Source organism: Lissotriton vulgaris, chromosome 11 (assembly GCF_964263255.1).
Source record: "Lissotriton vulgaris chromosome 11, aLisVul1.2, whole genome shotgun sequence".
NCBI classification, from domain to species: Eukaryota; Metazoa; Chordata; class Amphibia; order Caudata; family Salamandridae; genus Lissotriton; species Lissotriton vulgaris.
In genome coordinates, this window is record NC_141699.1 from 427732792 (window position 1) to 427757366 (window position 24575).

A 24575-nucleotide genomic window follows, 5' to 3' on the forward strand; every position below is an offset into this window, starting at 1 on the left:
CATTACCATAAGAGACTACTATGAATGCGTATAGGGCAAAAAGCTCCTGGGATTCCTCAAATTATCAGGATATTTCAAATATTTATGACTTCAATGATGATTTCTTTGATGCGCAACTAGGATTAAAAGTAAGTAACTGCCTTGCTGCATGGGTCACCCCAAAGCTTCCAGTTCTGAGGGGTCTTCAAAGGAAATAGATTGCCCATTGGTGGGCTGTCATTCCCACAGCCACTGTCTGGCACCACAAGATATAATTCACTGACATTAAGTACCACCTGCAAAGGAAGGCTTCTGGCTTCATCACAAGCAGTACCGTTTGGTGGTTGATCTGAAGAGTCCTTCACTGCACCCCTTTTTGTAGTTTTGGTTGAGGGCCTGCTTCCTGATAAACCAGCTATACTCTTCTCTCTCATCATTTAACATTGGTGTTCCGGAGGCTGCTAGGTAATCAATCAGAAGGCATGATTGCCTATGTAAGTATTTTACATTTTGATACAGAGGTATAGCAATAACTAATCAAATAACGTACTTGGTAGACAATATAATACAATTCGACAAACACTTGGAGTCAAGTCAAGAAAGCTTCATTCAGTTGTTTGCACAGACAATCCTAAAAGCGCATAGAAAATACAATACAATTAGACATGCAGAAAAAAAGAAACCACAAATAAATTAATTTATACTACATTTTAAAAAGTTTAAACAGTATTAAACTACAGCAAGCTCTTGACAGAGTGTATCAAATCATGGACAATTGCTTCCTACAGGACAATACTTTTTTCAGAAAGATCAATATCCTAAACACTGTATGCTCATTATCTTAAAATTGTAGAGCCAAAAAGGCTGGATCGGCATTGGCGCAACCCAAGCTAAAATTAGGCAACAAGTACAGGGCCCTTGCAGCAGTATAAAATTTACAAAAAAGGGTAACCTGGATCATGGACTGTGGGGACAAATTATCACAGGGGCATGATTGGAGATTTTGGGACCACTCATTTGGTGTGGGAAAGGTAACTAGTCAATAAAAAATTCCCAACCGAAAACGGGTCAATAGGAACCTATCATAAGCACCTTGTACGGAAGTCAGGTAAGGTTGAATGTTAAGAGTGATTAAAGCCATCTGATTGTGCAGAACGGTGGGTTTTAAGATTTCTGATGACAATCTGTTGGAGTCTAGCAGCAGCATAGCTTCTTTTCTTAGCTTCTTCCTTGTTAAAAGCTTAAGGAAGCGGGGATCGGTGAAAAACTCGGGATGGCCAAGATCCTTAAAAAAGTTATACACATATCTTAGCCATGGAATCCTCATTGCTCCTTCCAGGTTCAACGTATCCGCAAGGATTTCTCTATTTAAATTGGCCTCATCTTTGACCACAGCCTGTGCCATAAAAGCATAGATTCAACCCTGATCAGGTCGGAGATAAATGGAAGCCCTAACTCTGCATGACAAACACTTGCAGAGGAACCTTTCGCTAAGCATAAAATGTATCTTAAAAATGAATTTTCCACTCTCTGGATCGGGAGTAAATCAGCAAAAACCCCACACCCCGCTGCCATAGAGTGCCGCTGCAACGCACTTCGCTTTATACAATTTTAAAAGTTCTACGGGGGGTCTTTTCCTTAATTTCCTAGCAAAAGTGATTAAAGCAGATGTAGTGCATAATAAAACCAACAATTTAGCTAAAACTGCTTGAGCCCAGGTGTCGTTATGGGCAAAGAGAATGCCCAAGTAGGAAAACTACTTTGCAACACCAATTTTCTGCCCTGCCACAAACATGTCCTAATGCTTTTTAATGCCAGTACCTCAGCGCATAATGAAAGTTTTGGACGAGTTTACTCTTTAAACCTAGACCTTTCATAAAGAGGGAGAAACTATCCAGAACACGCTAAAGACCTATTTGGGTACGAGACATCAGTACTGCGTCATCCGTGTACAGGAGGGCTGGAATAGGACGCCCTTCTACCATCAGAAAATCCTGGTTATCCTTAAGAACAGCCTCCCCTAGTCCATGTATATACAAGTTAAAAAGGAACTGGCCAAGACACAACCATGTCTGACCCCGCTCTTAATCGAAAAGGCTTCTGAGCATTCTCCCCTCATACCATAGCGGACACAAGCCTTGACCTCACAATAAAAGCGTTTAATAAAATAAATAATGTTTGGTTCAACCCCCATGACTTCTAAAATTGACCACAATTTATTATGGACCACACAGTCAAAGGCGGCTGTGAGGTCCACAAATGCAAAAACAAGTTACCTTTCTTAGCCCTTGTGTATTTCCCCACCAATAGAGAAAGGTTTATACCCTGCTCCGTAGTCCCCACCCCCGCCCGAAAGCCATATTGCAGGTCTGAGAGAACAGAGTTCTCCTCAGCCCAGTCCTGAAAACGCTCAAGAAGAACACTGCCTACCACCTTCGTTATTGCATCCAATAAGGAGATGGGTCTCTAGCATCCCGCATAGTGCCTATCACCCTTTTTTAAAATAGGCACGATAGTGGAGACTACCCAGGTAGGCAAGAAACTAGTGCTACAACTACCATTGAGCACCTGGACCAGGAGGGGCCCCCACAACTGGGTGTTTATTTTAAAAATATCAACGGGAACCATGTCTGGGCCAGGAGCTTTGCCGCCTTGGCTAGCTTGAAGGGCCCGCTCCACCTCCTCTAGGGTAAACTCTAGCTCATTGTTCTGCAAGGAACAGTTCATACCGAAAGTATCCCTAAGGGGGGAGATTATCGTCCTTTGTATACCTGGGAGAAGTGATTAATCCACTGATCCTCAGGTATGGCTATCTCGATAGTTGGGCCCGCCTCATTAGTCAGGAAAGAGGCTCTAATTGCCCTCCAGAACGCTGCACTGTCTTTAGTTACTGAGGCCTCATGGAGGGCCTCCCAACCTTCCTTCTTCATTGTGTTCTTTCTAGCCTTTAATGCATGTCTATATGCCTCTCTGGCTAGCCTTATTGCAGAAACATGTCTAGGAATTTTCTGCAATTCTTTCTTAAGCCGGGAAAGTGCTTGAGTGCATTTCGAATCAAACCATCCACGATGAGAATCATTATTCTTTTTACGTCTAATAAGGGATTCGCTTATAACTGTGGTTATACCCATAAAGGAAGCTAACATCTTTTCAGGGGCGTCTTCTTCGCTCAAGCAGAGGTCGATATCAGTTTTACACTCCTTATTCACTATATTGGTAAGTTTTTCTTGGTCAACGGCTGCCCACCGAAGGGAGTATTTGTCGTACTTCCAATAGTTATAGTTCCCAATAATTGATTGTTGTTGCTATGTGGTCTAAATCTCTTAGAAGAGGGCTATATAAGAGAAATACAAAGTGGGAAATGGTCACTAAGAGGATTTCCAGAGACATAAAAAGAGCAGAGACTGCATGCGTGGTTGCTTGATATAAGTGCATAGTCAATTGTAGAGCAAAGTCCCCTCCGGTTAAATGTCCCTGGTAAAGGAGCAGGAGAAGGGCATAACTCATTCACAAATCCTAAATTGTTCCTAAAAATAAGTTCATTAAGTGACTCCCCTAGGCCAGTATGCCTAAAATGTGGCAAACCTACCCCTTCTTCTCTTAAGACTCTGCATATATTATCCCCATCATTGGGACCTAGCGTCCAATTAAAGTCCCCTGCCACAATTATGAGGATTTCTTCTGACTTTACCCTGTTGGCTAATTTCAGTGAGTGCGAGATGTTTGTTATAACAGTGCCCACTTTTCCTGCCGGAATATTATTATAAAAATGTACCAAGGCTATGGAGCGTATTGCATCCACATCCATTTTAATTAGGTGGTAATAATCCTCGATGGCAAGCAGCGTAACATTCTTTATATTCAGAGTATTCAATATATATGTACACAGACCACCCTTAGCCCTACCGCTCTGTACATCAACTGCTGGAGTATGGTAGGTCCTGTATCCGTTCAGGTGTATCTCTTTCTTAGTCCAAGTTTCTTGAAGACACAAAACCTCAAACTTGGTAATAAAGTCCCACCATAGTTGATTATTTAATTTAGCATTAATCCCGGCTATGTTCCATGATACAATATTACAGGAAGGAGGTTTGCCATCATCAGTACAGTTTCTTGTGTTGGTGATCAGAGTTTCATCTCTAATATTTCCGGCTACAATTTTAGGGGGGAGGTTGTCACTGTCCCTTGATGGTGTACCAGCTTCACTCCTGTTTGCATGTCTAGGGGATGCAGAAGACATATCATTATCCCTTTCTATCGTGCCTACTCTATTCCTGGCTACAGGACTGGGCGCAAGAAAAAACACAGGGTCCAGTCAATCAATACTTTCTAGGAAGTTCAGTGCGTCCAAACTATTATAGGTTGGTATAGGATATCTAAACTGCCCTATTTCCCTATGATTATCTCTCTCAAACATGGAGGTTTGGCGTAACAAGTTGGGTGGTCTGTAAAAATATCCCAGCGGTAATATGTTTGACATGTGGGTTCACAGGTCCGTTGAAACCCCTTTCCAGGATTGTGTATACTAATAGAGGTGACCTAAAAGTTAAAACCACACAGTCCCCCCGCAATGATTTAGGTGAAGGGCCCACCCATCCAATTCTGCTAACCATTTTAAAATCTGAAAAAAGATGGTTAATAAGACCAATCTTGGGGGCTAGAAAATGGAGAGACTTATTATTTAGGCTGGACCAATGCTCAAAATCGTTATATGGGCAAGAAGGGACGTTAGCTAAAACCACAGTATAAGGGGTTGCTTCTGAGATTTAAATTCTGTAATGAATCATGAATTAGATCTAAATGCTCTGGGGAATATTTCACCTTCTCTGAAGCGCTATTTTCACCGTTTGTCCTATTGGATTCTCTAATAGATTATGCTTCCCACTTTGCACCAGGCGGGTTCTTAGGGGCTGTGGGATGGTGAGCAGTGTCAGAGAGATGTTGACTAGTACATGCTGGATCTTCATTGGAGTTATTATTAGTGATCCTGCCATGTGGTTGTTTATTTATTTTGGAGCTTGAGGCTGTTCCAGAGACCAAACCTGCTTCCCTGCCCGGTGGAAGGCATTCTCTCGTTATGGGGGCAGCTGCCGCAGTAGCTGAATATCGACTTGTCACCAGCTCTTCCACCTTTACTAATCTATAGTTTCAATATTAGTCATAGCAGAACAGGTTCTAAGAAGGTTGTCATCATAGTCTCGAGCTTTCCCCAGAAGTTCTCATCTAATATCCCCTCCGCAATCTTGACAATCTCATTACGTTTTGTAGGTGGTTGTGGGCCATTCTCCACAACAATAACTGTTTTCCCTCTTCTCCTATTTGCTTTCTGAGTTGGTTTACACTGTTTTTGCGCAATTTTGCCTCTTTTTCCTTGGGGGTTCTGCGCTGATAGCTGCCCTACGATTGGCCTTTTGTCCTCTAGTAATAATTTTTGGCTCACCAGAGGCATCCTCTGGTTCAGAGGGAAGGGGAGAATCAATGTCTGTTACTTGAGTAGTTACATCTTGTACTGATGTGCCAATCAATATAGGGGACGGCTCACTACTGGATTCCCTACCTTGGTCCGTAAAGACAGGTGTTGGGGGGAGTCTACTCTGTGAGGGTACCGGCTCTAGAGACAATCTTCGTTCCGTTAACTTAATTTAATTTATGAGGACTGATTCTGCCCTCACAAGAAAGGCATCTAAAGTCCCTACAACACCTCGATTTTTACGTTTACTCATACGAGAGGAGAGAAACTGTAAGAAGTTGGCCTGATATATGATGTTTCCAATTCTGGAACCACCTTGTATCAGTCCAAACAATCCCTTATGGTGTCTGGTTGTAAGTCAACCTTATTAGACAAGCTATCTTAAGGGTAGCATAGACTAAGCAGCCTTAAAGGCTTAACTCAAGAGGTCGTGTTAAGCGAGCTGTTTTACCACATACAATCCTGTAATATCAAATGAAAGGACACCACACAAGTATATATTATAAAAATATATGTGTTTATTTCTAAAATAATCCCCAGTACTCTTTATGAGCAAAGGGGCACAAGCGTTAAATCAAAAGCACAGTATAACATACAAAGTTGCACAGTTAGGGATGAGGGCGGGTGGCCACTCAAACCATATATTTAAAAAAGTGGTATAAGAGATACCAATCGAACAGTGGTTAGGCCTAGGGCCTAGGGAATCGCTGGGAGTAGTCGGGAGAAGCAATGCTGAAGTCGGGAAAAGCCCGCGGGATTCGGGTGCAGCACTTAAAGTGCGGCTTGCACCAATGCAATGTCAATGGTGCGTAAAAGTTACACAAATAGAGTTTAAGGACACTTCCGCTGAACCTAGAGGAACCAAACTTTAGACACAGACCCTAGAGGTGTGTATCAGTGTGGGAACCGGCGTTGCAATGTTACCTCACCCACAGGAAGCGGGTGCATAGGGTCGAAGTGGCGTTGGGTTTTGACACGCAGGCTCTTGGTGCTTGGAGCTGAAGATGCTGCAGGCGATGGGAAGGAGAAGTGTCCGGTGTGATCCAAGGGTGGATCAGAGTAGAAAAGTACCTGAAAGCAGAGGGGACAGAGTCTGGGTCACTCAGCAGTGACCAGGGTGGAACCAGGACGGAACCAGGCAATGTCGGGCGCAATCAGGTGGTTGTCGAGGAGCTTCTCTCCGCTGTCACGTGGGCTCTGGGGCATCTGCGACGTCCAGGAGCAGGTCACGATCTGTCCCACGCAGGCTCTCACCGTCGGCGCAGTCGGCTTCAAGATTGGAGCAAACAACACTTGGCAAGAGCAATCCACGCAGGACCGGGGGATTGCTTCTCACTCGAAACAGGAGGGTCAGAGCGGGGCTCCTTTTCAGAGGTGCTGGTGCAAGTCTGGAGCAACCAGAATTGCAAGTCGGTTTTAGGTTTTCGTCGGCACAGGGGCCACAAGCCAGCTGGCAAGTGACCGGGCCAACGTGTCGAGCCAAAGTTAGCAGAAGGGCCCCTCTACACTCGTCGAGTGTAGAGGGGTGAGCTTCGGTGCAAGAGTGGCTCAGGGTTGGGGCTTCTCAAACCCCGGTGTACAGCTTCGAGGGTCGCTCGTGGGCTGCACGGTCAGCGTCTCGTGGCCTTTTCAAGATGGCGTGCCCCACGCTTCCGGTCGCCTCCACGGGTCTCAGCTCTGCAGGGACTGTGGATCGGGCTGTAAGAAGGCAGGCAAGCTTGATCTTGTCTATCTCTGTCGCTCGAGTTCCGGCGGGAACTGCAACAAAGCAAGGGTCGAGGTGCTGGATGGTGCCTGCTTGCACAGGGTGGTCACTCCTTGACCATAAGGGAGATTCTTCAGTCTTCTACGTTGAGTAGGATGTCGAAGGGTCCAGAGTTTCGTTTCAAATGTTTCGTCAGGATAATCTGAGTGCGTTGGCACTGCTCCCATTCTTATACCAATCTAGGGGGCTGGATTACCTGCTAGGTCCCCTCCTATGGGTGGGACCCAGGAAGGGGGTGGATACACCCCTTTCCCTTTGATCCAGGCCGCGCTGGGACTGGGGCTGGTGTGCCCCAGAACCGGTTTGGTCGGATTATGCAATGGGCAGCCTTGTGCTCCCCAGGCAGTGTCTGGTTTCTTTCAAACCTCCCTGCTACAATCCACTATCTCCTGTCTGGGGTGGTGTAACACTGCCCTGCGACAGGATACCCTTTGTCCAGGCCTCCTCGGCTGAGTTTCGGTCAGCAGCAGGAGGTCAGACTCGTGTCTGTGGCAGAAGCATCCATTTTGTGGATATGAGGCTCTTTAAAAAAATCAACCGCGTTTTAGCAAAGTAACATGTCGTCTCCCTCTAGAGGGGTGGAATGCTACCCCCGTCGCCAGGACTGGCGAGGGGGTAGTATTCCAATTCGTATGACACCTTACACTACATGTTTTGATAAAGCCAAACCAAAGTTAACATATAACCGCGAGGATTATAATGCACTTAATAGTATATGATTTGGCATTATCCCGGAACAGCTAAGGGAATTGGTCCCGACAGCTGCAGACAGGCTCAGCTCATGCTAGAGTCCCATCTCACATTAAACCACACACTCTGCCTCCAGGATTGTTAAGGCCTGCCATAGGAGTGGCTTATAGGTTTATATGTGTCCAGTTAGTTTTATATATAGGTATACTATATCTAAGCAAGGGGTGATTACACCACCTTGCCCCAGCTGAGTGATCAGCCAGTTGTGTCAATTTTAGATAGCCTGCCAGGGGTGGCAAAAGATATGCTGCAGCCCCTGGTAGGCCTTGGATGCACCTATGCCCTCGGCACCTATAGTGCTCTGTACAGGGGCTGATAAGGTGACCCAAGCCAATCTAGTTATGCACCTAGAGTACATGGAATCCATTTTACAGAGAGAGCAGATAGCCTCGGGCCCTGATTAGCGGGGAACCAGGCCAACTAAGTCGAAAACCAGCTAAACACAAGGCAAACAATCTGGGGTAACCATAGTCAGGTATCCACCTTCCTACAGAAACCTACCCAGATAAAATACGTGCAACAAGTAAACAAGCAGCGCATATATAGTCTCAGAGTCAAGTTATTAAGGGGGTGGCCCAGCCCAGCCTCTTACTTTCTCGGACGGGCTCAGACTGGCCCGCCCTTGTTCCGGGCTACGTCCCGCGCACATCCTGCACGCGTCCCGTGCCGAGGTGGGAGAGGCTGCGCTATAAGCGCGTTGGCCTCTCCTCCCCCTCACTCGTGGCAGCTGCAGAAAGGAGTGATGCACTCTGGGGGTTGCAGTCCTCTGGAGGTTGCAGTTGCCCCAGAGTGTGTAGAGCAGTGCAGTTCCCCAGAGTGTGTAGAGCAGTGCGAGTGGCACTGGAGTGACGGCGTAGCCCCTGGGACCCTCGTCCCACCAGGGATTCTCTTAAAAGCAGTTGCGGCAATGCAGGCGGCGAATGAACCCAAAGGACAAGCAGCAAAGTTCCCTTTTCTTCTCAAAAAGTCTCAGCTTATAAACAAAATGCAAAGTGTTGATTGTTTTTCTTCATGAAATCACTGACTTCATCCTCTCCTCCCTGTTCCCTCTCCCGTTTCACGAAGCACAGCACTAGTTTCGCCGCTCTTGCCGCACCACGCAGCCCACTCGCCTTGCCTCTAATGGGCTGCAACAATCCTGAGGCCCCCCTCTCCGCTGATGAATGGGGTCAATGTCAGCGTTAGGGGCACAGCTCCTCGCGGCTTTCGGATCCCTTGAAGGAGTCAGACATACAGGTAAACCATCCCAGCATTATAGCCTTCTGAAATCTGCCACAGGGTAGTTGTGCGTGTTCGGTGTGGCCTTGTGACTCAACCAGCTGGCCTCTTGAACTTGTACCGTCAGTTGAGAAGGCACACTGACAGTTGGGACGTCACCTTCTTTTATTTTAACAAGCCTATTGGTACAAACCCTTTGAAGTATTGTTTTCTTGAGACATGAAACTTGTTTGATGGAAGCGTTCCGCCATGCCAGTATGTACTTAGGACTCGCCACTCCCTTGTCAGAAAGGGTGTTGACTGTATTTCACATAAACAAGGAGATTATCTCCCTGACTTTTTTCCATAGCTTTAGTGCTGCCTTAATGCAGAGGTGTTGCACACATTGATGACCTGTAAACTTGTATTTTCTTTCAGACAGAATCGGGGATCAGCGTTTTCTGACCATCTGTTCGCTATAGATTGTGCCCTAGGCTAAACACACCCGATTGACAGATTGAACACTTCTTCTCTTTGTTGCTGTGGAAATCCAGTACTTTGTGCCTGGGCACCTTTCAAGGGCATTCCTAAGACATGATCTGTCTGAGGGAAGTACAGGGCACTTATGTAGGTCATCCCCACCGGTCATCTGAGGGTGCTGTGCTCAGACTCTTTATATGTGAGTCTGCAGTTCCACTCAGAGGTCTTCAGAAACCTGCTTGCTTGAGTTGTGTACTACCCAGTGCTGCCATCCATCTCACCCTATCATTCCATTCTCTTGTCTATAGCTTATACCCACTGTCGGATTAGGGGAGAGCCATGGCAGGGAAGTAGGATGAAGTTATTTTGATGGCGAGTCTTAGTCCATATGCTATTATTAGTACCTACTCGCCTATGCTGATGGTGAAATCCATCCCGCAGCTAAGCTTTTCTATAAAGACTGAACTAGCATGGTGTTCCATGCGATGGAAGCGGGCATAGGCTCTGATGACTGCACTGCTTGCACTGGGTGTTGGTAGGGCAACACCCAGGGATTTAAGTGGGGCGCTCCTCTGAACACTCGTTTTGGGTGGAAAAATACTCGTTTTGGGGGGAGAATCACCCCTACCTGCTCACTGCTGCCCACAGGACATTTTGGGATCCTTGGTGTTTCCCCCCGCCGCCGCTGAACTACAGGATAGCGGCCGCCGTGGGGTGGGGAAACTACATCCCGCAGACTCCTCTGCTGCTACTTCCGCGCCCGGAGGGGATAGAAAAAGGAGGACAGCCCTGGTGGAGTGGGCGCTCCTCTGAACACTCGTTTTGGGGGGAAGAATACTCGTTTTGGGGGGAGAATCACCCCTACCTGCTCACTGCTGCCCACGAGACATTTTGGGATCCTTGGTGTTTCCCAGCCGACCCCCCCCCGGCCGCCGCTGAACTATAGCATAGCGGCCGCCGTGGGGTGGGGAATCTACTTCCCCCAGACTTCTCTGCTGCTACTTCCACGCCCGGAGGGAATAGAAAAAGGAGGACAACCCTCGCGTCGCGGGCTAGCGCGTGGGCTAAGCCCGGGCAAAGGGCGGGCCCTCTGTGGCCCTCAGAGGCCTGAGGAGGACAGGACGGGCCTCGCCCCTTGGCTTTTCAAGAGGAGGTAAAGCTACCGATTGACTTTTTGTACTGGACAGTAGTTCTTGCTTAATAAACTTCTATAACTCTATTACATCCAAGCCATACTATGCCCCGCAATGGGGTTGTCACTAAAATAGCCCTTTGGTCGGATTCTTGCCCCAGGATGCAAGACAAGCACACAAATAGTACATTTTTACCTACGCGTAGAGATGCTGATAAAAATAATTCCGTCCAGCTTATAGACAGCCCAACTAGTAATCAATCTTCTCCACAAATTACCACTACAGCGTGTAGCCTCTCATTGTTGGAGGAATTAAACAGTCTGTGTAAGACTAGGTATGTCCCAGCAGGATTACCCTCCCCTCCAAATAACATTAACCCGTTAGCTCCTAATGAGAGTGTGCTGGAACCCTTTTCCATTTTCACAAAAGCCAATACCCAAAGTATAGTACTCGTTCGGGCTACATCTGCCAAAAGGAAGCATGACAGGGATAAATATAATGGGAGTCAATCTAAAATACAAAAACTACAAAATGGGTCCCCAAGTCCAACTTTGCCCCCTTCCAATTCCCCCCCAACTTCAGAGGCAGCTAAAAAATTAGACGACCTAGCACCCTCTTCCCAGATGGCATTATTGTCTATGATCGAACAACTGATCAAATCTATTATATACCCCCTGGTTCACAAAATTAACACCTTGGGGGATAGACTGACCGGGATTGAGGAAACAATGAAATTTAATGTGTTACCTTCTACCCATGCTACAATATCTAATCATCCCTTGTCAACTGCTCCCCCTAATGCGCCTAAACTAACCACACAAAACAAAGTTGCCCAAACCCAAGTACTAGTTCCCACGTCTTTACCCTCAAACGTTCCTAAAGCCCCTCTTAAACCCACTATAGCGCACAATATTGTTCCCAGAGTAGAGCGCAACAGGGTCTCTCGAATTCATCTACCTCCAGAGGCCGCTCCATTTGTGTGCGTCCTCTCGGGAGTCCCGCAACTCAAACAGGGAAAATCGGAGAGACAACATGACTTGTTAAATAAGGTCAAGTTTTGGCTATCAAAAAATAGACCCCTGCCCCATGATCTTGACGGCAGGATTATGAGCGTGAGGAGAGTGGGCTGGCTAGGTCCCCTCCCAAAAGACATCACTGGTGACTTGGTACCTATAAGATTTAGGAGTAGACATATTGTTCCATACCTCCAAACTTGGCCACCCAAAGAAGGTGATGGCCCCATATCTACCTGGGATCTACACGATTTCTACCCAAGCACTTCATATATCCCTGCTCCCAGACCTACGGCTGAGGATAATACCAGGCTGGGTAGAGGAGTTTGCTTACCGTATTGCTGTAGTATCCCCGCGCTTAACAGATTTGATTTACCGCATAATAGTCTTAAGTACTGCAACCCCTATCAACTTTCTTTCTGATGTAATGGAAGAACTGTTAACACGAATCCTGTAAAGTATGTTATTACCAAGATAGTTCTATTCACAGGGTGAGCAAATGTTTTTAACTTTTAATCCGCAGATAATTTGTGCCTTCATATGTATGGTTTTTTTTTTTAATCATGATTGTATTTTTTAACTGTACGCTTTTATGATTTTAAACAAAAATCGAATAAAGCAATCTGAATACGAAAGTGGGATAAAAAAAAAGTTGGGTCTCTAAAAGGGGCCTGGTAAAGCTGGTGAAGGGGAATGGCTGTATCATAGCAGCCTTTTTTAAAGAGAAGCTACTCTAAGTTAAAGAAATTAAAAAAACGTTCATTATGTTCATTGCGCGGTTTACATTTACATTCTGACCCTAACCAAAGCACATACCAATGACACATCGTCCCTGGACGTGCATGCAAAAGACAAGGGGGTTCCTTCCCATGGGAAGTTTAGCCCTCTATGTAGTGTCTTACATGCAGATATTTAACATCATGTGCAGTTGCTATAAATAGCATGCGCGCATCAGTGTGCTGTGTGTTGAAAGCAAGTCTGAATGAATAAACATAACATGTTGACAATGAATGCCCTCTGACGAGTGTCGCATCGATGCCACGGACATTACGATACAATCTGTGAAACTTCCGGAACCCCAGCTCATTCCTTTTTTTTTGTGTGTTCAAATCGTTTTTATTGGTCAAGAAATAAAGAAAAAGAATACAAACAATAATACATATATACATGGGTCTTTCCAGGTTGAATTAAAGTAAGGTAATAGGACAAAATAAGGCAAAATAAAATCACAATAAGGTTCCACATAGCTCGTTAAAGACAGATGGACATATGCCGACATATGAGTTGAGATTGAATATCAATGTTTCCAAGTAAGAGCAGTTCTTAATTCCTAAACAGTTTTCTCAGTGAGAATGCCAGCATAGAGGACAATAGAACGAGCTCATGCGGGCAAAACAATGAATAAACAATGATATGGAAATATTTTTTAAACGAGAGTACCAGGTTACGATTTATTTAGGAAGGTGCAGATTGTTCGTTTTTGATGGGTTATATTTTGTTGTTATTGGTACGTGTTCAATATCAGCCTCTCTTCTCTTTACAGTTCAATGGGGTTTGCCAACAGTGTCAGCTGCCGGTGTCATCGGGATGTTGAGTGCAGTGGTGGCGAGCATCATCGAATCCATTGGAGATTACTACGCTTGTGCGCGGCTGTCTTGCGCCCCGCCGCCTCCAATTCATGCAATAAACAGGTGAGTACCTCTTGTCCTGTACAGAATATTGGCATTCTGAAGCCATCAAACAGGTACCCTTCGCTTGAGATTCCTTTTCTGAAGTGGCAGAGGGACAGGAGAGTCCTCATTCTCCATCCCTGCACTTTTTCCTGGACTTGAAGTCGCCAGTCATTTATTTACAGTTTTTAAAACAAAACTGCTTAATTAATTAGTACCTTATTTATTCTTACAAGGCTGTTAACCTGGCAAATACCACTAGATGGTTCCAGATTCTGGGTCTCCCAATTTTTCATTTCCCTGTAAATATGAAAAATACCTTAAGCCATCGATTCAGTTTGGCTGCCAAAAACGTGCACGCATTCATTGCCTTCAATAGCAACGTGTGCACGTTTGGCGATTCCCTTGTAGGAGCGAGCTTTGACATATGGTTCCTGCTCGCTCCCGCAAGGGAATCCGACGCAGGCCCCCTCCTCTCTTCCCCTCCCCCTGCTGCTGCCGCCTCCTCTCCTCCTCAGCACGAGGCGCGTGCTTGTCTTTTTTAGATCTATTTCACAGGGCAGCAACTAAATGAAAGAAGGAAAGAGAGGCAGTGTGCATTCTTCTGGTATCTGGTTAGGTGCCTGGTGTTCAAAGCAAAATGTTCTCCTGTGTCCACAGTTTTCAGAGGGCTTGCCACAATTTCGTCCACTTGTTTTGTTCTGTATTTATTGCTTGCGGAGAGGTGATTTGCAAGCTTGTTGTCTTTGTGTGGTGCGGCAATCGCTTTTTAGGACCTCACTTGTTGTTTTTGTTGTTGTAATCCCCTCCATTGTAGTCTCTAAACTCTTTGTGCCCTCTTTGTTTTTTTGTCCCTCTGATTCTCTGTGCTTTGTGCCCCAAAACTCTGCTTTGTCTCCCTAATGCTTTTCTGTGCCTCGTGTGTCTGTTGGCCCTATTTTTGCTTTGCAAACCTCCTATTTACTCTTCCCTGGTCCCTTTTTAACATTTTATGTCCCTCCTGTATGCTTTCCTGATGGGGATCGTGGTGCTCCACGCGCTATACCCCCAGGCCCTGGTGGTCCTTTTCTATCTTTCTTTTAATGTATCATGCCACACTGGGTATTTAACTGGCATATCCACCCACCCCTTACCTCTAGGCTCTCTGTGAGCCTTACAGCCCTCCTGTTTCTTTGTGCCCCACTCTCCTGGTTCTTTGCACACCCCACTGGCTCTTTTGGTTCTTTATGCTCACGGTTATCTTGGCGCTTTGTGGCCCTTCCCCAGCTCTCTGTGTGCTTTGTGGCTGATTCTAAGCAATGCCAGTGCTTTGCGGTTTCTCTCCCAGCCCGTGCCCTGGATCATAAGCCTTTTAGTGTTCAATGATAGCCCTCTCTCTGTTATTCTAAGTCCTTTACCCTGCTGTGTCAGTTCAGTGTTTATATAATTTCTCTAGGGTACATTTGTCACCTGTAACCCTGGACCCACCCCTCGTTACTTGATATCCGCAGTCACGGCCCTCCGAGCTTGGTGCCATGACCTCGAACCCTCCGGCTTTGTGTTCTAATCTGCCTACATGCCTACCACATCTGCCCCTTCTCACCTCCCCAGTGGTGCATGCTTTATCTTTTCAAATACAAAAACAACAGTTGATGGACAGAATGCAGAACAATGTCCTACATTCACCCCAGTACAGAGATCTGGGCCTAAATCCATCGTTTTTTTGCACTCCACACAACCTATCCTGGTTGAAGACGGCTGATAGCCAATAACCGGTCCTAGGATGCTTGATTCCGGTCCAGGGAAGACATGGCTTGGCAGTTCCGTCTGGACTGTACCCATGAGGCACAGGGTCAAGACTGATTTGCATATGGCCATGTCTAAACTGGGGTGGCTTGGTGAGCAAAATAACGATGGATTAAACCCAGATCTGTGACTGGGGGTGAATGTTTTGCCATTGTGCAACATTCCGTCCATCATCTTGTGTGTTTTGTTTATCTTTTCAAATATGCATGATGCTTGCTTGTAGTTTTCTGTATTTCATCGTTGATGCAGTCTGCTGCTGTGTGAAAAGAAGGTTTTATCATGTGCCACCTGATCCATGCGTTTTATTAACTTGCTTTGTGCTAGGATGGTTTGAGACCTGCTGATTGTAACCATTAGACAGGTAATGGAGCTAAGTAAAGTTGCTTGCTCTTTCCCTGTTTGTAGTTAATCTGCAGAGGAGTCAGTTTGGATGACAACTTGTTCTGCGAAGGAGGACCCGAGAAGCATGGGTACCGTTAGCGAGATTTTGAGACCCGTGCAGTACCTTACACATTGCACATGAGCGAGGCTTCTTCGTGTGCTCTCCTTCTGAGTGACGCGATTGTTTGTAGCCGGTTGTGTTAATTTCGCAAACTCGCTATTTTTCCCTTTGTACTTTCTGCAAAGCAGTGCCTCGTTAAATGTGCATGGAAAAACGTTCGGAACTAAGGAACGTGTGTAGACTTTAGGTGCAGTAACTCAATACCGCACTGATACCCACTTCAAAACTAGGAATGGGAAGGTAAAATAAAGCTATGTGCTCCTGGGTCATGTTTCTGCCTTGTAAATCTGACAATCAAACAAGACCGTTACTCTTGTCTAGTTACCATTAATGTTCTGTGACCTACATTTCCACGTGAAAGAACACCTCTTCAACCATTACGGATTCTTGCCATCATCCAACCAGTTATCACAGGTGAAAACTTAGAATTAGGATATTTCCGGAGTACATTGCAGGTCCTGTTACATATCGCATGCATTATGTCTGTCCCCATTTGGCATGCCAGATTTTCAGTGCCCATCCTCCGTTTCCTTCACCTAACCGTATCACCCAAGGAAGGTGAAAAAAGCAATCCCTGTATTGGTGCCCGTCTGTGGGTGCATGCTTGGCATGCTGGAGCTTTTTTTCAGGCACACTATGTGCACATTTCAATGTTGCAGAAAGGTCCTCCTTCTACATTGAGCTGTCTGTGCCTTATTGTGCAAGCCATTCAGGTGATCACCCTGCGCTTGGGCATTGGTCGATCTAGTGGAGGTAGGACTGATTTTGGCTGATCTTTTTGAACTCTTGTTAGGTTTTTGTCATTTTGCCTTCTCAATTTTCGTACCTAATTTTAGTGCGGCACTGGTCAACCAAGAAAATGGGATTGCTATGGAATAGACTCTAGCTTGCCTAAAATAAACGCTGATTAGCATCCATTTCTACCTCTCAGTCTAATTAGAAGAAAGCTGTTCAATATTATAATGGTGCGCTGTAAGAGGAAGGCGGTTTCACTGATTTGTCTTTATAAATTCTATTTCGTGTTGTAACTCGCAGCAAAAGGCAACCCAACAATATAGCATGTGTAAGGAAATGAGATGGTGACAATCAAATGGTGTCTGTCACTGGTCATGGTGAGGAAACATTAGCAGAGACGGATACTTTTTATGCAGGAAGTATCTCTAGGACAGACACAGACACAGGCATCTGAATCCTTTCTTCAGGTCGAAACCTACCAGACCGTGCTCTAACAATAATAATAATAATAATAATAAAAACATTTATTAAGCGCCTGAATACACCAAAAACGGTGCGTCTTTGCGCTAGGATGCGATCCAGAAAAGATAAGGGACCGAAGTAAAACCACGGGAAGGGGACAGGGGAAAAAAGGCCTAAGTATGTACTAATCTTCAGGAAATAAATAGGTCTTCAATTTCTGCTGAAACCTGGTTTCTGACGGCTCGATTCGTAGCTCAACCGGGAGTTCTATCACACCATGCATACTCAACTCTACACCAGCTCAACATCACTCCGCTCCACTACAGTGTCACTCAGCACCACCTCGGTGCCTCCTCAAAATCACTCGGCACCACCACATCATCACTCAGCGCCATCTCAGCATCACTCACCACCACCACAGCATCACTCAGATCCACCACAGCATCTCTCAGCACCACCTCAGCACTACAGCATCACTACAGCATAACTCAGTCCCAACTCAGCATCACTCAGAGCCACCCCAGGATCACTCAGTGCCACCACAGCATCACCTCCGCATCACTCAGCGCCAACTCAGCATCACTCAGCGCTACCACAGCATCACTCAGATCCACCACAGCATCTCTCAGCACCACCTCAGCACTACAGCATCACTTCAGCATAACTCAGTCCCAACTCCGCATCATTCAGAGCCACCCCAGGATCACTCAGTGCCACCACAGCATCACCTCAGCATCCCTCAGCGCCACCACAGCATCACTCAGCGCCACCACAGCATCACTCAGATCCACCACAGCATCACTCAGATCCACCACAGCATCTCTCAGCACCACCTCAGCACTACAACATCTCTACAGCATAACTCCGTCCCAACTCGGCATCACTCAGAGCCACCCCAGGATCACTCAGTGCCACCACAGCATCACCTCAGCATCACTCAGCGGCACCTCAGCATCACTCAGCGCCACCACAGCAACACTCAATGCCACCACAGCATCACTCAATGCCACCCCAGCATCACTTAGTGCCAAGTCAGTGTCAGAAAGCATCACTCAGTGTTACCACAGCTTCAGTCAGCGTCACCACAGCTTCACACAGCAGCACCACCGGATCACTCAACGCCACCTCAGCATTACTCTTTTTCAAACAGGAGGGGATGGGTCCATTGACACACCCGAACTGGGCCTCAACATTAGTTTTAAACAGCGAAATGTTGGGGTGTGTGAGATAAGCTATATTTTAGGAAAACACTTTGACAACTAAAGTGATTGTGGTGTCTTTATTCCACCATTCTTAGTTAAATAATTTTTTGAAAAAAATTGATCAACATTGAGGTCATGTCAAACATAGAAAAGCATTCATTTAGGAAAATTCACGAAAACGTAAAGCACAAAAATAGATTAACAATTACAAAACCAAAAAATGTCAGTGCATGAGTGGTAAACTGTGACCAGTCCTAGTTTGAAAACAGGTGACTGCAGATTTATTTACATTTACTATACAACCTGCCACTATGAGCTAGCCTAAAGTAAAAGTGGAGCAACAGGCGATTGCATTGTTTGCGCCCAGAGTAACTTTATTGTGTATACAATCGGTATTGCGACTAGCTGGTAAAAGTCGACGCATTTCTGAACCTTTAATTTCTTTAGGGTTCTCTTCAGGACCAGTACGGGGTCACAAATTTCATTGTTTGGGGGCGCACTGTGAGGGTAAAGTCACCACCCATGGGTATGTTCGGACGAGCTTAATCGTGATGTTAAATGTCCGACAAGCTTGAAGTAATTATCAGTTAACCTGGAGTTCGAGGCATGTGGGCTGCTGAATTCATATCTGTGCATAGATCGCCGCCTAGTGTTGGGTCCGGATGATTGCACATTGTTGTCCTGGAAGAGTCTTCGAAGTATCACGAGATAGGTGACTCCTCCCCTGGACTACAGTGCGCATGGGCATCCCCTCCATCCTCAGATTGTTTTTTTCCGCCATTGGGTTCGGATGTTACTATCTTAGCTCAAGTTAGGAAAACTTTCTACAAAGCCAAAAGGCTTTCGACAGCGTCGGTATCGTTTTGTTCGGTGCCGATAACTTTGCTTCAAAAGGACATCGAGGAATCAGACGGTTTTTTTTCTACACTCGACCCGATCTTCGATCTACGATGGAAAGAAGCCCATTCAAGAGGTGTCCACTTAGCAATGCAAAATACCCGCACATCGATGTCCACCCGGTGTGCAACAAGTGCCTGTCCCCGGATCACAATAAAGCCAACTGTATTGCCTGTGCCCGGTTCAGGTCGAAGAAAGCTCTTCGGATTCGACGCGCGGCTCGATTAGAGTCACAGAGATCAGCGCCTAATCCAGAAAACATCTTCGGGACCGAAGACGAAGAGGTCATTGATCTGGAGGATCGGGAAGAACACTCGGATCCTGTTTCGGAGCATGACTCCGAGTATGACGCCGAAGATGAAGAGATATTGAAAGAAGAAGAAAACGTTGTTGATGAGGTAGGAGACGACGCAGAGGCCCTTGGGGCCGTAGAGGATAGCTCAGGCGAGGAGCTAGGCCCAACCGTCGATGCGGGGGCCGACGATGAAGAACTAGATAAGGCCCAGGTCGAGGGATCGCCACAAGGCCTTACCCAAGATCTATCGAATCGTTCTGCAGCCCCGCATAAAGGCCCGGCTACGAACATATATAAAGAGCTATCGGTATCGAAAATGCCATCGGTCGATCCAAAGAAACCGAAAGCATCACTACCAAAAACGAAACCAAAAGTGCAGCTGACTCTGGTCGGTTCCAAGGTCTCAAACCCCTCGGAGCCAAGGAAACAGAAGAAGGCCATCGATACCGAGAAGTTCAAAAAGGTCATCGAGCCGAAGGTTGGGGCACCGAAGTCCAAGGTCAAGGCTGTCGAACCGACGAAGTCGGCGCCGAAGAGAGTCGACACAGACAAGAGGCTCGAACCAAGAGAGGGGGGTCGATCCTCAGACAAGGCCTAAGACCAAGACACAGACTGGCTCCGAGGACCCTGTCGAGTCGACACAGCCGACCCCATTCGTATCCAAACAGGTGTCGGAGTCACTCCAACGCATCAAAGAAAAGGCTACAACGGTCGGACCGAAGAAGGCCCCAACCCCGAAGTTGGTCGGAAACATTCAGACCGCATCGACACCAATCAAATTTGGGTTGCCACCGATGGTGCGACCGAAGATGTTCGAACCGAAAAAGGGTATCGGAGCCATTAAAGGAGTGTCGATAGGAGTGGGGGCTACAGAGGAGCCCGAAGAACAGGAGTCGAGGCAGTTCATCGACTCGGACACTGGTAGACTATCCATGTATAAGAGGAAAATAATACCAGAAACACCCATGGAGTCATTTAAGATTCCATTAAAGAAGAAGCGGGATTCAACCACATCACCAGTTCTTGTGGAACCTCTGCAATCCTATGGACGGGAACCTGTCTTTTTCACCCACATACTCAGATGTGGGTGCAAGGGATGACGATAATGAGGATGACACTTATCATGTGGACACTGATCTCGACGATCAGAACCAACCATGGGCAGACTCAGCTGACCCAAGGAATCCACAGAATGCCCCTGACACACATACATACAATGTAAAAACATCTTCTACTGAGGACACTACTGCCTTTAACGCCCTTATTGAGAGAGTGGCGGGTAACCATGATGTGCAACTACATGCTGACCCTGTTGAGGAAGATTTTCTGGTCGACACCTTCTCCACTTCGGAAAGAACCGTCAAGACTCTGCCCATGCTAAAAGGGGTCCTTAAGCATGCTGGTGAAATTTTTAAGGAGACCACCAGAGCAAGGGTATTAAACCCTAGAATTGAAAAGAAATATAGACCGGCACCTGTGGACCCTACTTATATAAGAGGACAGTTGCCATTGGACTCATTAGTTGTTTCTAATGCACGTAAGAGAGCAAACTCCCAGTCTACAGGTGATGCTCCCCCTACTGACAAGGAGTCGAAAGTACTGGAAACCTCGGGAAAAAGGGTGGCAGCGCAGGCAGCTAACATCTGGCGCATTGCCAACACTCAGGCACTCTTAGCCAGATATGACCGGGCCCATTATGATACCCTTGAGACACTGTTGCAACACCTACCAGATCAGTACAAGGAGGGAGCGGAGCTGCTAATCCAAGAAGGAAAGCTTATAACCAATGCTTCCATCAAGTGCGTGCTAGACGCAGCTGACACTGCAGCCAGGGCCATTAACACTAGCGTCATGTTAAGAAGACATGCCTGGTTAAGAATCTCGGGATTCAAACCAGAAATACAAACTACTATCCTCAATCTGCCAGTTAACCCGGACTACTTATTTGGACCTGAGGTTGACACCACCCTTGAAAATTTTTAAAAAGACACTGAGACTGCAAAGTCTCTGCAGTCACAGCAGTTTCCGGGTGGCTCTTTTCGTCGCTCCAATACTAGAGGACCTTCAAGAGGCCAAAACACACAGCAGACACATCTTGCCCCTAAACTTTGGAACTCCCTTCCTGTTGATCTCCGTCTTACCTCCAATCTTTTTGCCTTCAGAAAAGCTTTGAAAACCTGGCTTTATAATCAGTAAGCTGTTATGTTCTGTTTCTTCTTTTCAGTTGCGGGTTAGAAAGCGCCGGGACACTCCTTGGAGTAGCCGTGCGCTATATAAGCAACCCCATTAACATAACATAACATAACACAGTATAATAAAGGAGGTACGCAAACCACCTACAATAAACACAACAGTGGTGGATATCGTGGAAACAACATAGAGGACAGAGGAAGAGGAAACAACAATTCCAGATCCTCTGCCAATAACTAACAGTGACGCCCTGTCACTGCCCCCCGACCATATAGCACCTGTCGGGGGGAGACTGCAACAGTTCCTGCCGGTCTGGAAATCCATCACCACAGACAGGTGGGTGGGAGACATTGTCCAGTACGGGTACTGTCTAGAGCCGACATCCACTCCACCCAACATACCACCAAGACACCGTCCTATGTCCGCAGAGAACTTGCACTTATTGCAGCAGGAGGTCGTCAGCATGCTGCAAAAAGGAGCCATAGAGCTCGTGCCTGTAGAAGACCAAGGCTCAGGGGTGTACTCTCTGTATTTCCTAATACCCAAAAAGGACGGGTCTCTCAGACCCATACTGGACCTAAGGCCTCTAAACAGATACATTCTGTCAGAACATTTTCATATGCTCACCTTACAGCAAGTTCTACCGTTACTCAGTCAGGGAGACTTCCTCGCAACGCTAGATCTAAAAGATGCGTATTTCCATATGCCCATACACCCATCACACAGAAAGTATCTCAGGTTCACTATTCAAGATCAACATTAACAGTTCAAAGTCCTCCCTTTCGGAGTAACGACGGCACCCAGGGTGTTCACAAAGTGCCTGGCGACAGTAGCAGCACACCTAAGGAGACAGCACATACATGTCTACCCTTATCTGGATGAGTGGCTTATTCAAGCAAAGACGGCCCAGCAGTGTGCCAGCCACATGTCCCACACCATTCATCTTCTTCACAATCTGGGATTCTCGCTGAATTATCCAAAGTCACATCTTCAGCCCGCCCACGTGCGACAGTACCTGGGCGCGACAATAGACACTCTGGCAGCCAAAGCTCAGCCAAATTCAGTGAGGATAAACAGCATGCAATTGCTGATACAAACATTCAGACCCCAACACTCGCTTCCAGCAAGAGTGTTCATGCAGTTGATAGGCATGATGGCCTCCTGCATCTTCATAGTCCTGCACGCGAGACTACATATGCGCCCGCGAGACTACATATGCGCCCGCTTCAGGAGTGCTTGGCACGTCAGTGGAATCAGGCTCAAGGACAATGGAAAGACCTAGTGTTGGTGAGCGGTCGGGCGTACAACTCTCTGCATTGGTAGTACCCACAAAACCTTTGAAAGGTCCGACCGTTCCAGGAGCCTGTGCCACAGATTATACTGACGACGGACACATCTCTCCAGGGATGGGGAGCTCATGTACTCCACTACACAGTGCAGGGACTATGGACAACACAGCAGAAGAAGATGCACATCAACCTTCTGGAATTGATGGCATTCTTTATGGCAATGAAAGTTTTCAAAGTACACCTGTGCATCAAGGTCGTGTTGATCCGGACGGACAACATGACTGCCATGTACTACATACAGAAGCAGGGAGGAACACACTCTCCACAGTTGTCTCATCTGGCTCAGAGCATGTGGAAGTGGGCCATTCAAAGGAACATCTTCCTCATGGCGGAACACTTCCCGGGCAAGGACAATCAGATGGCGGATCTGCTCAGCAGACACAGCCACCAGATGGACGAGTGGGAGATACATCCATCAGTACTCCAACCGTACTTCCAGCAGTGGGGTCATCCAGAGATAGACCTATTCGCCACAAGGGAAAACGCAAAATGCCAAAGCTTCGCTGCCAGGTTCCCACATGCGCAGTCACAGGGCAATGCGATATGGATGAACTGGTCAGGCAGATTTGCGTACGCTTTTCCCCCAGCACCTCTAATACCGCTGGTGGCACGCAAGCTGAAGCAACACTCGATGACACTCATCCTGGTTGCTCCGACGTGGGCACGCCAGCCATGGTACACAACGCTAGTAGAACTTTCCGTGGTACCGCATCAAAGACTGCGGCTAACACCCAGACTTTTAACGCAGAGCCATGGCGAAATTCAGCACCCAGATCCGCAACAGCTCAACCTGGCGATCTGGCTCCTGAAGTCTGAGAATTGGGCTACCTCAACTTGCCGCCAGAATGTATGAATATCATCAAGGAGGCAAGAAGACCCACAATCAGAGCATGTTATGCGGCTAAATGGAAAAGGTTTGTCATATATTGTAACAATAATGGCATTAACCCACTGGATGCATCAATTCAAAGCATTATCTGTTATTTGTTGCACTTATACAGATGTAATCTAGTGTACAGTTCCATTCGTATACATTTATCCGCAATAGCAGCTTATCTTCAGAACAGGCAGCACCTCTCACTATTCAGAGTGCCTGCCATTAAAGCTTTTCTGGAGGGACTTAAAAGAGTGATCCCTCCCAGACACCCACCTTCACCAGTCTGGAACCTGAATGTGGTCCTCACCAGACTGATGGGACCACCTTTTGAACCTCTACACTCTTGTGAGATTCAATTTCTGACCTGGAAAGTTGCTTTCCTAGTAGCCATTACCTCACTGAGAAGAGTTCGTGAACTCCAGGCACTAACCATTCAAGAGCCATTCATACAAGTTCACGCAAATAGGGTTGTACTACGCACCAACCCTACATTCATGCCTAAGGTTATTTCGCAGTTCCACATGAACCAAACCATAGAACTGCCAGTTTTCTATCCTAATCCGGATGCATCTGTTCTTGGCATGTAGGGCTGCTGACATTCATATCGCCCACCCTCCTCCCCGGCGCCTGTAGCAGCTGTAGCATTCAGAATTACTATGTGGCATGGACATCACTCACTGTATTACACTCCATCTCTGCCACAATGGCGAGAAACAATCTGAGGATGCAGGGGATGCCCATGCGCACTGTAGTCCAGGGGAGGAGTCACCTATCTCGTGATACTTCGAAGACTCTTCCAGGACAACAATGTGCAATCATCTGGA

General features: G+C 46.7%; 1 protein-coding gene across 2 annotated transcripts in view; it reads left to right on the forward strand.

Annotated features, from left to right (window-relative positions):
• SLC23A2 (solute carrier family 23 member 2) overlaps positions 1-24575 on the forward strand; it is a 1215437-nt gene that overhangs the window by 1130594 nt on the left and 60268 nt on the right. For both annotated transcript variants that reach the window (XM_086943514.1, XM_086943515.1), the window contains one exon: positions 13331-13478. In XM_086943514.1, the coding sequence (XP_086799640.1) occupies positions 13331-13478 (148 nt within the window). The remainder of the gene's footprint in view (positions 1-13330; positions 13479-24575) is intronic.